The 13,085-nt window shown below is 41.1% G+C and overlaps 1 protein-coding gene and 1 long non-coding RNA gene across 3 annotated transcripts in view; one reads left to right on the top strand and one right to left on the bottom strand.

Annotated features, from left to right (window-relative positions):
- Positions 1-13,085, bottom strand: part of LOC132401585 (uncharacterized) — a 198,090-nt gene that overhangs the window by 67,168 nt on the left and 117,837 nt on the right. The window lies entirely within an intron of this gene.
- LOC132401584 (general transcription factor II-I repeat domain-containing protein 2-like) lies at positions 10,050-11,561 on the top strand. Its single transcript, XM_059983599.1, has 2 exons — positions 10,050-10,809; positions 10,895-11,561. Exon 1 carries the CDS (start codon positions 10,203-10,205, stop codon positions 10,803-10,805), a length of 603 nt encoding a protein of 200 aa, XP_059839582.1. The 5' UTR covers positions 10,050-10,202; the 3' UTR covers positions 10,806-10,809; positions 10,895-11,561.

Genomic DNA, 13,085 nt, shown 5'->3' with positions numbered 1-13,085 from the left:
GTTTTACAGTCTACTATTGATGGCCACACCTTCTGTTACTGAAATTTTCTCACTGGACCTCTCTTACTCTTCACTCTTCTCTCCTTTACCCATTAAAACCAACCCCTTTGATCAAGCTTTTGATCCCTCTCCTAATATTTCTTTCTTTGAATTGCTATCTTTCTTCTTCCAAATTATGCTTGTCTGTGTATAATTATTAAATGGTGCCTTGAGTTGCTTTGATTAATCAAAATGTGTCAATGTATGTATTCTACAACCTTGAGATAACTTCAGTAAATTTAGAGTTCATTCTTCTGGCAATATTTCACATTGCTAACTTGGATTTTCAAATTGCCTTGTCACAATGCCTGTACACTAACAGGCCCATTGTTTTCTAAGTCACCCTTTGCTGATATTATTTTCTATTCCTTTTATGAGTTATGTTGAATATTATTTTTTCCTCTTTGTATAGTTTGAATTTCACTCACCATCTGTCTGCTCAAACGATCCAAATATTTGGTTATACCTTCCATTTCTAATGCTCTTCTGATTTAATTTTCATCAAATATCTGACAATGCTATAGTTAGTCTTAGAGCCAAATTCAGTTTCAGATATGATTTCTAAAAATACCAACAGAGGTACTTATATAAAAACTGCATGAAATTGCAGTGAAATTTGAAGTACACAATTGTCATCAAATCAAATTATGTCAATAATTCCTTGACAAATTTTCAATTATACAGTACAGTAGAGATTTCTCAGACATTTTTATTAATAGATTCCAAATGCTCTTTACAAACCTGCTCTCAGAATTTGTTGACTGAATGCCAATGAATCTAGTATCTGTTGCTACAGCAATGCTGAAAGCAGCATCAATCAGAAGAAAAAACAAGCATTTTTCCTAACCTTTTTACCATTTTGAAGGTACATTGAAACAACATCATTTTCTGAATGGATCTGTGCAGTATCCTCTCATTAATTATGGTCAATATGTGAGCCTCAGACAGAATTTCAGTTCTTCCAGTGGAAGGCCTTACAAATTTTGCCAGATCTTCTCCTTGACCACATTCAACAATGAGTCTGCTCTTTCCTCTTCAGCAGGGTCTCAGGTGATTTACCTTTTGTCACTCCCTTCACTTAAACCTGACAGATGAAAAATATGATGACCTTGAGCAACAAACAATCTCCTGGCAGAACCCAGAATCCTCCAGAATATTGTTTGCCAATCCAGGTTCTAGAGCCTTGAGAGGACGAGGTTTATTTCAACATCACGTGTGGTGATGCAATTAATAACACTGGAAATACAGAGGATAATTTCAGTGGGAAAGCACTTGCTCTTTGAGTAACTTAGATAAAAGGAGGCCATGCCAGTTATCTTGGCTTTTACGCATACAATTGCAGCAATCAAGTGGATGAATTGGTTTGCCAGTTACAGTGCTGTGCAAAAATTTTTTTTAGGACTGTTGGGAATGGTGAAGATGAAGTATCGTGGGAGGGGCGTGGGACAGGTGGTAGAGAAGGAATGCCTGTGGTAGAGGGGGTGACATGGGTGCAAACACCCCCAGCCCTGAAACACCAGGCAAGGTCATTTGATTCCAAACAATAGTTTTTTTGATCATTACATTATGTCTCTCTGATGCTTCTGAAACCTGGGAATTATTTCCTTTACATTTCTGTTTTCATATTCAAAACAGGTTGACTTCTTTTGAAGTTGTGCTGACCAAAGTGTTTCTAAATGTGGTTTAATCAATGAAATATGCAGAGTTGAAACGCTATGTTCTGATTTGTAATTAACTGTCTTAAAAAAAACATCCCAGTTCTTGGTTAACACGTGTTGATAATTGTTCCAACACTAAAGCCAAAATCATCCTTGCCTGTGTTTGAGTGATGTATAAGATTACACCTTTTATAATGAATATGCAACATTGTATCACTTCTACATGCACTGCATTGGTAATAACCATTTCTAGAATTAGAGTATCCATCAATATATAACCCCTACCGCGATGATAAAGATTAATAACTACTCCACAATGAGACCTTTGCAATAAACAGTAAGCTAAAGAATGACATACTCATTTTGAACATTGAAGAAAATTCCATTTTCCTGTTTGATTGTAGGTACCCAGTATGGTGCCCATGAATGAAGTTTAGAGGCACTGTAGGAATATCATAGATTATTAATGCATCATTAAAGCCTGTAATAGATGCATGTGTTTCTTGCCTTAAGATTTTATTTTTATAAAAATTCTATACGGCATTGAAACAAATCAATCACATATAGAGAGAAAAAAAATAAATTTATAAACTATTTATTGTGGGGAACTGCATGTAGAGACCTTTTTCCACTGAGGCTCTGATATCTGTAACACATTCCATTTCAATTCTAAAATAGTTTTCAGCTGTATAGTATCCTGAAATGCTATAAAGCATCATCATTCAAACAGAATATTTAATGTCAATGACATAGACATAAAAAATTAAGCTCTGTGAATCCAAACATTCTTCAGTCTTCTTAGACGAGAATTTGTTATAAAATTTGAATACTTGCTATGTTAAAGGTTAAAAATATAAATGCCAAGTATTGCAAAACACGAAGATATTCATTTGCCCTCTAAAAAAAGTGAATCTCATTTTCCTAAGTCATAAATATATATTTGTTCAGATATCATCTTTGTAGTGGTTGTGTCAATATCTTACAAAAGCTGATACAACACCCACAAAGATAACATCCAATTGAAAATGCAATATACCATGGACTTTTAACTTTGCCTTGTAGCTATGCCAAATACCCTTCCACTTGTACCAAAGAAACATAGTATACGGAGACCAGAAACACAAAAGCTCCTTAATGAAAATAAACAATTTTACAGATACTTCTATAGGATACATACCATTATTTTCTAATGGAATAAAAAAAACTGATTCAGTTTGATTCAAAACACTTCCTTCTGAATTAATGTATGTTTAACTTAATTTAAAGGAGGCCTTAAATTTGCAAGTGGAATTTCAATATATATCAACCAGGGGAAAATTTACCTCAATAGTTACCCTGCCACTTCAATTCTCTATCCATGGCATTGAGACATTTTACCACCTCCAATCATAGCATTCAAAGTTCGAAGTAAGTGAAACCCCCTTTTACTGGGTGTGTCTGGAAATGCGGCTCATTAGCCACTGGACGCTGCGATGAGAAAGCCACCTTTCTCAGGCTTCATATGTCTAGGGTGTATATGATTTTGGTCCCACCAAATCCATGAGGATGGGATGTCTTGTCCACCAAAACCTCAGTTTGTGTGAATGCTATGTGATTTACTGCACCTGACAATTGCCCGTTGGCAAGAAATAACAGATAGAACACTGCATACAATTAAAAAGAAGTACATTTAGGAATGTTAACTTCAGCAAACAGTTATCAAAGGAAAGAAAGAAACAAACAAAAATGGCCCATTATACTTAAACAGTCACATGTGCACGGTGCAGCTCAAATCTTGAGCAGTAACTCAAGTGCTGGACCCTCGGTCTGCGTGAAAGCACTCACCACCTTCCGAATGCTCTCCCCAGCATTTTCTAGAACCTTCTCTCAATTCCACTATCCGGATTGGATGAAGCCATATCCCTAACAAAGCCTCCTAACTCAGATCAAACCCAAACAAGATGAAAGCAGAACAGACTGCTCTTACAGAGCTGATAAATGAAATACGTTACAGCATAGCAGTAAAAATCCTAACCAGGGCTTTAAATAAGTTTATTATCAAAGTACAAATACGTCACCATATACCACCCTGAGATTTATTTTCTTGCAGGCATTCAGTCAGCTTGATCATGATTACCTTGCTTTACTTTACTAATCCCACCATTCCTTTGTCTCAGTCCTAAATACCCAATTTCTTATTTAAAGATTGTGATTCTGGTTTTTAGTGCTCCAGGAAGCTGAAACATCATTAAACAAAAAACCCTGTCAAGACAGAATTCTACTTATTTCATTACAATCAATGAAGTGCCTTAATATTCCCTAACCAATGAATTTAGTTAAATAATCATACTGTTATGCAAAGTATATTCAATGCCCTTGTTCTAGTTGTCTCTTCAGAGAGGGAGACTGTAGACATCAAGAAATCTTATTAGAACTGCTTCAGAACACATGAAATGCTATTCCAACACCTTCCAAATTTCACTGATTGTGTTCAAACTACCACAGTATCTGTTTTCTGCTCATTCCATGGGTACTCCGAGACCAATCATCGAGAGTCTCTGGCATATCCAGCAGAATAATACAGATTTTCACTAATTGGTGCTGTTGTGTTCTGGAAAACTTGTAAAATAAAGCAATCAAACAATACAAACACTGAAAAAGGTCATAAGACCATAAGATATAGTGGCAAAATTATGCTATTTGGTCCATTGAGTCTGTTCTGCCATTTCATCATGTCTAATCTGTTTTTCTTCTAAGCCCCAATCTCCTGCCTCTCCCATATCTCTTCATGCCCTGACCAATCAAAAAACGGTCAACCTCTGCCTTAAATATACATAGAAACTTACCCTCAACAGCTGACTGTGGCAAAGAATTCCACAGATTCACCTCTCTTTGGATAAATTCCTCCTCGTCGTCATTCTAAAAGGATGCCCCTCTATTCTGAGGCTATGTCCTCTGGTCTCAGACTCTCCCCCTACAGGAAACATCCTCTCTACATCCACCCTATCAAAAGCTTTCAGCATTTAATAGGTTTCATTGAGGTCACCCCTCATTTTTCTGAATTCTAGTTAATAAAGGCCCAGAGCCATTAGACATTCTTCATCCAGGAATTATTTTCATGATCCTCCTTTGAAATCTCTCCAGTTCCAGAATCAGAATCAGAATCAGACTTTAATCGCCAAGTACCTGTACACATACAAGGAATTTACTTCCGGCAGATGTTGTCTCTCTGCTCATAACAATAATAATGATAAATATAAATGAAAATATAGATTATACATACAAGTAGTGCAATCCAAGTAATAGTTAGCCGACAGTTAACCAACAGTTAACTGTTCAGCAAAGTGACTGCAGTAGGGAAAAAATTTCTTCAGTGCCTATTAGTCTTAGTCTGGAGGGATCTGAAGCGCCTACCAGATGGAAGCAGTTCAAACAGTCTGTGTGCAGGATGGAAGGAGTCCTTTATGATGTTCCCCGCCCTCTTCTTCAACCTGGAAGAGTACAGGTCCACAATAGAGGGCAGGGAGGCTCCAATGATGTGCTCGGCAGTCCTCACTGTGTGCTGTAGTCTGGTTCTATCCTGCTTGGTGGCGGCTCCAAACCACACAGTGATGGAGGTGCACAGGACAGACTCAATGACTGCAGTGTAGAACTGCAGCAGCAATTCCTGAGGCACACCATATTTCCTCAAGAGCCGCAGGAAGTACATCCGCTGCTGGGCCTTCTTCAGGATGGAGCTGATGTTCTGCTTTCTAAGGATGGCACATCCTTTCTAAGATAAGAGGCCCAAACCTGTTCACAATACTCTAAGTGAGGCCTCACCAGAGCTTTAAAAGGCATCAACATTACATCCTTACTTGTATATTTTAGTCATCTTGAAATGAAAGCTAACATTACATTTGCCTTCATCATCACAGACTCAACCTGCAAATTAACCACACGGGAATCCTGCACAAGGACTCCCAAGTCCCTTTGCACCTCAGATTTTCTCTCCATTTAGAAAATAGTCAACCCTTTAATTTCTTCTACCAGAATGCATGACTACATACCTCCCAATACTGTATTCCATCTGCCATTTCTTTTCCCATTCTCCTGATATGTCTAAGTCCTTCTGTAGCCTCTCTGCTTCCTCCAAACTACCTGCCCCACCACTCATCTTCATATCATCTGCAAACTTTGCAACAAAGCTATCAATTCCATTATCTAGATCATTGGCATATAATGTAAAAAGAATCGGTCCCTACTCAGAACTATGTGGAACACCACTAGTCACCAGCAGTCCACCAGAAAAGGCTCCCACGCTTTGTCTCCTGTCAATCAGCCACTCTTTTTCTATATTAGAATCTTTCCTGTATACCATAAGCTTGTAGCTTGTTAAGCAGCCTCATTTGTGTACCTTGTCAAAGGCCCTCTGAAAGTCCAAGTACACGACATCAACCAACTTTCTTTAGCTATCCTGCTTGATATGTCTTCAAAGAGTTCTTAGAGATTTGTCAGGCAAGATTTTCCCATGAGGAAGCCATGCTGACTATGGCCTATTTTATCATGTGCCTTCACATACCCTGTGATATCATTCTTGATAATTGACTCCAATGTCTTCTCAACCACTGAGGTTAGACACACTGGCCTACAGTTTCCTTTCTTCTGCCTCTCTCCCTTCTTGAAGAATGGAATGAAATTTGCAATTTTCCAGTCTTCCAGAATCATTCCAGAATCTAGTGATTCTTAAAAGCTCATTAGTAATGTCTCCATGATCTCTTCAGTCACTTTTAGAAATTTGGGGTGTACACCATCTGACCCAGGTGATTTATCTACCTTCAGACCCTTCCATTTCCCAAGAACCTTCTCTCTAGTTATGGTAACTTCATATGCTTCATCCCCACAACATGTGGAAATTCCACCATACTGCAAGTGTCTTTCACAGTGAAGACCGATGCAAAATACTTATTCAATTTGTCTGCTATGTTGTTGTCCCCCATTACTACCTCTTCAGCATTGCTTTCCACCAGTCGAATATTCATTCTTGACTCTATTTTACACTTTATGTATCTGAAGAAACCTTTGGTATCCTCTTTAATATTATTGGCTAGCTTACTTTCATATGCCATTTTTACCTTCTTAATGACTTTTTAGTGACCTTTTGTTGGTTTTTAAGAGCTTCCCAATCCTCTCACTTCCCACTAATTTTCGCTCTATTATGTGCCCTCTCTTTGGCATTTATGTTGGCTTCGACTTCTCATTAGCCACGGTTGTGTCATCTTGCCTTTAGAATACTCCTTCCTCTTTGGAATATACCCTGTGCCTTCTGAATTGCTTCCAGGAATTCCAGCCTTTGCTGTTATGCGTCAAACCTGCCAGTGTAGTTTTCCAATCAATTCTGCCCAACTTCTCTCTGATGTCCCAGTAATTTCCTTTACTCAACTGTAATATTGTTACATCTGACTTCAGCTTCTATTTTATAGCAATATTTTATAGGATTACCCACTCAGTGACTCCTATTTCACACTGGATGGATCAGTTTCACACTGATGCCATGAAGGAGCAGTGGAATGGCTGGTAATGGGTGCAGGGTGAATGTGTTGTTACATGCCTACTAGTTTCATTTACTGTGACTGTCACTTTAAGAGACACCTGGATGAGGTGGAACTATGATATGAGTATAACAAGCTGCGATGGACCCTGGGATTTTCAGTAGTGTGAAGAGAGAGAGAGAGTTAGACTTTCGATTGCAAGCTGCCAGTAGGAGCTTGTTTAAAATGGGTTGTGGTGAACTACATATACCTATCTGGACATGCCCCACCCCCCCTCCAGCTGACTGCCCCTGCGGCTCCTCCCACTGACCGTGGCTCCTCCCACAGACCCCGGTATAAAGGCAATTGAGGCCTGAGCCCTGCCCTCAGTCTCCAGGATGTAGTGTGGTGGTCAATTACTGCTTGTTCTTTCTTCCAGACAATAAAAGCCAATATCTCGCCTTTACGTCTCGGAGAGTTATTGATGGTGCATCATGGGTAAAGTCTGATACTTTCCCATGCCCAAAAGATTGGATTGGTCAACGGCACACTGTGCATTGGATGTGTGACTGTCACTTCGTATAATCCGTATGTGGATTTTTTGTTGGAGTATCCTGTGGGACCACTGTTGTTAACCCTTACCTGGATTCAGGTGTGTTATGTGGTAACCACTTTTGTGGTTATTTTGTAACTGTCACCTTATTTCTATGTGGATTTCGGAAAGAATTGACGGATAAGATCTTCGGTGACTGTTATTTCATTTACCCAGTGTGGAACCTGTGGAATTATTCGTAATTGCTTTCTCTCTACATTATAACATGGATTTATAAGTCTCTCCCCTCATTAATTTATTCCGTGGATTACTGAACTTTTCTACTTTGCCACTGAATCTTAAAACTTTAAGAATTGTTCCTAAGCTTGAGAGTTTGAGAGCTGCACATATATACACACAATACACTGTTACCTTCAGTTTATTTCATTTAATCTTTTATATTTTGAGTAGATACTAATAAAGATAGTGGTTTTAACATTAAAACCTGACTCCGTTTGTAACAGTGATTCCTGGAAGGTTATGGTTCGAGCTGATCTAGTGCACTTAGGGAGGAGGAGAGGGACATCAATACTCTCAAGCAACATACTCTATCTCATATCGACTCAGGCACAATGGTGCAACAATCTGACAGCACTCAGCTCTCACCACTGCAATATCACCTCCCAGAGCAAGAGCTGAGCCAGCTGTAAAGACACAGGTTAGCTCTGTCTGTTCCTAGCAGTATATTCTTCTCAGTCACCTCTCTCCACACAATCTGAGCAGGATTCTGCGCTCAGTGAAGAGGGTTGTCAGTGGTTGGAGGTAAGGGTGTGGGAACACAGGAGGCACCATGATACTGCTCCTACAGTAGAGAGAAGGGTCTTCATGTGCCATATTTCTGATTTTGGAGGAAAGAGATCTGCTTGCATTATTATATCACTGTGCATACAGGGGAGCAATTTGCTGATGTGAACATCTGTATATTGGTACAGGACAGAGAGCTGCTCGCATACAGAATTTGCTTATTCCCAAAGAACTATAATCGGTAGCATCCTTGTCATAGGACATGAAAACTGACCCTTCAGCCCACCAGATCTGTGTCAGCCATTCACGATCAATACTCTAGCCCAAAGTTCCCATCAACTGCCACCCAGATTCTACCCCTCACTTTCAAACATTTAGGATGAAGGACGAAGCTGTAGCAGCTGAAAAAGATCCTTGTAGTCACAGAACGAACACGTAAATTCTGCACAAAATTCTGCACAGATAGCACCAAAGGTCATGATTGAACCCAAGTCGCTGGGACCATGATGCAATAACTACTAGCCACTCTGCTGTGCCACCCAAGGTCCTGCAGAAATGGAGAGCTGCTCACAAGTTGCACTTCTTCTGTCAATGAGCGTATCCAGCCACTATCGGTGACTTACCAATGTTACTTCAAAACTGCAAGCTGCTCCCATTTAGCAGAGACAAGACCTCCAGATAGATGATGGTGAGACTGCATAGAAGGAAAAGATTTCCAGTTCTACCCCTACAGAACTCAGCAGCCAAACCATTGGACATCATCACTGATGCCCAACAAAAAAGTGTGCATGTCATCCAGTGTGCAGATCATGGTCTCCTGGCTCTGGACATCTCTTGTGAGACCTAGGAAATGGACTCGGCTGTGCTCTGTCATCTGCTTTTGCATCAGAGAACAGTAATAGCAAACTGCAAAGCAGTTTTCTCAGCATTATATCAATCTAGTGATGAGATCACCCTGGTGTGGCAGTCATCTGAATTGCCTCAGTCACTATAAATGCATGAATCCCACATCCTGAATTGAATTGAATTGACTTGATTTCTTACACTCTTCATATACATGAGAAGTAAAAATCTTTGTCTCCAAAGTGCAAAGTGCAATAATAGTAATTTATAATAAATAGAACAGTCAATGTAACATAGAAATACACTCAAGTCAACATGAATTCATCAGTCTGATGGCCTAGTGCGGGGGTCGGCAACCTGCGGCTCCCGAGCCATTTGTGGCTCTTTCACCTCTGTGCTGCGGCTCCCTGTGGCTTTGGGAAATAATTGGTCAGTATTTAATTAAAATGTATTTTATGTTAGTTTGTTAGCTTTTGAAATGTAATTATGGTGATCTTGTACATTTCCTGCCACATCCGAAACGGCTCACAATTAGCCGGCATTCCGGCTAAGGGAGATAGCCTACGGGGGTTTGTGAGTACGCGTCTTTTGCAGCATCTGCGTCCATGGGGGCTGGGTTGAGGGAGGCTTAAAAGCAAGGCTGTTTAGTTCGAATAAAGCTATCTTTGACTGCAGTTTACTGACACCGCTACAACGTGTTTTTATCGCTGGCTGTCCAGACGGAAGGTGCTGAAACGCTTTGTCGCGTGTCTGGAAGAAGTGAAAACTTTCCTGGGCAGCAAAGGGCTCACCTTTCCTGAGCTGGAACAGCCAGAGTGGCTGGAAAAGCTACACTTCATGGTAGACATGACAGCGCACCTGAACACGCTGAACACAGCTCTTCAGGGGAAAGGACGTACAGCCCTGCACATGTTGGAGGATGTTTTGGCATTCGAGCGCAAGTTGACAGTGCTTGCCAGAGATTTACAGAAAGGCACTTTGTCTCACTTCCCCAATTTGAGAGAGTTCAAACAAGGTCACGACATGATAATTTCGGAGTATTTACATTCTGCAATCATCGCAATGCAAACATCGTTTGGGAAACGCTTCTGTGAGTTCAGAGAGGAAAAAAACACATTATCCTTCCCGGTCACTCCCTTAAGCATCGATCCTTCCCTACTGAATACGACTGCATTGGCAGGTGTGAGTCAACCTGATCTTGAGATGGAACTGGCCGACATAGCCGACAAAGACATATGGGTGTCCAAGTTTAGACGCTTGACAGCAGACCTTGAAGATGTTGCCCGTCAGAAGGCCGTTCTTGCTCAGAAACACAAATGGAGTGATATTGAAAACCTCACAGATGACAGCTTGCGATCCTGTGTAAAGATGAAGGTGACATCATACAGCCCTGATGTGCAGACGCTGTGCGCTGAGGTCCAGGAGCAGAAATCCCATTAACCAAGTATGATAAATATTTTAATTGCCTATTATTTTACTTATATTCATATTTTTTCATAGTTCAGTGAAATAGTCCTTTCATTTTTCAGGATGACAGCTGGCTGACGTTATTTTTGGTTTGCTGCTGGCGGAAAATTTAAGTTTGGCGTTTTTCATAAATACAAGAAGGACTCAAATAGACATTGAATATTTTACTTAAAAGTAACTTTCAACCCAACGTCTTTTTTTCGGAGTTCAAAATGTTTTTGTTGCATGCAGAAATGTAATTTCGTTTTCTCTGCAGGAGTTCATCAATTTCATAAATGCAACACATTATAGTTTGTTTATACATAGCATAAAGGCAAAAAAAAACGTTGTATGCAGTGTTATTTCATTTTAAATGTCAAACGGGTTTTGCGGCTCCCAGTGTTTTCTTTTCTGTGGGAAACGGGTCCAAGTGGCTCTTTCAGTGGTAAAGGTTGCTGACCCCTGGCCTAGTGGAAGAAGCTGTCCCAGAGCCTGTTGGTCCTGGCTCTTATGCTGTGGTACTGTTTCCCAGATGGTAGCAGCTGGAATAGATTGTGGTTGGGGTGACTTGGGTCCCCAATGATCCTACAGACCCTTTTTTCACATCTGTCTTTGCAAATATCCTGAATAGTAGATATTGATGAGCTGGGTTGTCCGCACCACTCTCTGCAGAGTCCTGCGATTAAGGGAGGTACAGTTCCCATACCAGGCAGTGATGCAGACAGTCAGGATGCTCTCAATTGTGCCCCTGTAGAAAGTTCCTAGGATTTGGGGGCCCATACCAAACTTCTTCAACCGTCTGAGGTGAAAGAGGTTCTTTTGTGCCTTTTTCACCACACAGCTGGTGTACACATCAGTGATGTGGATGCCAAGGAACTTAAAGCTGTTTACTCTCTCAACCCCTGATCCATTGATGTCAATAGGAGTTAGCCCATCTTCATTCCTCCTGTAATCAACAACCAGCTCCTTTGTTTTTGCAACATTGAGAGAGAGGTTGTTTTCTTGATACCACTGTGTCAGAGAGCTGACTTCTTCCCCATAGGCCATTTCGTTATTGTTTGAGATAAGCCCAATCAATGTAGTGTCATCAGCAAATTTAATTAGCAGATTAGAGCTGTGGGTGGCAACACAGTCATGGGTATACAGGGAATAAAGGAGGTGACTTAGTACACAGCCCTGAGGGGCTCCTGTGATGAGAGTCAGCGGGGTGGAGGTGAGGGAGCCCACTCTTATCAGCTGCTGACTTTACCATCTGGCAAAAACCCTGCACCAGATCACTTGTGAAGTGTGTCAGAGTTTGTCCTGCTGGAGCCAATTGTACCTTTGTGTGAATTCAACTTGTCCCAACCTCATACTCTGTCAGTTTCTCTGAGCTATTGTCATCAGCCTTCCCCCTTATCCCGGTTTACAGACCATCCTGTGCCTCCTACTCTTATTGCTCCACCTCAGCCTCTTCTGGAGAGAAGGCGATCAGTGACCTGTGACAATACTCTCTGAGGACAAAACAAAAGGTAATTAAGAGACACGATAGACTGCAGATACTGGACATCTGAAGTAACACACAAAAAGGAGTGTAAAGGGTCAGCCACATCTGTGGAGGGAATTGGACTGTTGACCTTTTGAGCTGGGATTCTTCTTAGGGACTGGAAATAAAGAGGGTCATAGAGTTGCGGGTGTGAGTGCTGATGCAATATCTAACGGGTGTATGACCAATCTGCTGGAAGAACTCAACGTTCTGAGCAGCATCAGTTGGAAGGAAAATTGTCAAGCATTCAGACTGAGAATGGAGAGGCCAGATGGCGAGTATAGAGTGGAGAAGGGGAGTGGCAAGAAAGGATTTTAAGGCTGTTAGTAGACTGGGGGGGGGGTGTAAATGACAGAAAGCTACTCCCAAGTAGGGAGGTGAGCAGGAGTGGAGAAGGGTGTGGTGCGTGACTGTTGGAATCAGTAGGGAAGCGTGGAATGGGTGTGAGAGGAAATCTGTGCATGGGGTTAGCACGTGTATCCAGATGGGGAGGGGGTCTGCTGGGCAGATGAGAAAGGGAGGTGAATGAGAATGATGTAAGAAACTGGGAGGTGACAGGTAGAAGTGACAAGTGGCTGAAGGAGATAGAATCTGATTGGAGAGGACAGTGAAACATGAAATAAAGGGAAGGAGGTGAGAAGGTGAGAGTGGGAATACTGTGTGGGTGAGGGGCACATGAGGAGTGTGGAGGAGGGGGAAGAGACAGTGTGATGGGGACAAGTAGGATCAGGAAGCAAGGAGAAAGGTCT

Source organism: Hypanus sabinus, chromosome 11 (assembly GCF_030144855.1).
Source record: "Hypanus sabinus isolate sHypSab1 chromosome 11, sHypSab1.hap1, whole genome shotgun sequence".
NCBI lineage: Eukaryota > Metazoa > Chordata > Chondrichthyes > Myliobatiformes > Dasyatidae > Hypanus > Hypanus sabinus.
This window is presented reverse-complemented; position numbering and strand designations above follow the sequence as displayed.

Coding starts and splice junctions, on each gene's coding strand:
- LOC132401584 (XM_059983599.1), top strand. CDS start 10,203: ATGGTAGACATGACAGCGCACCTGAACACGCTGAACACAGCTCTTCAG.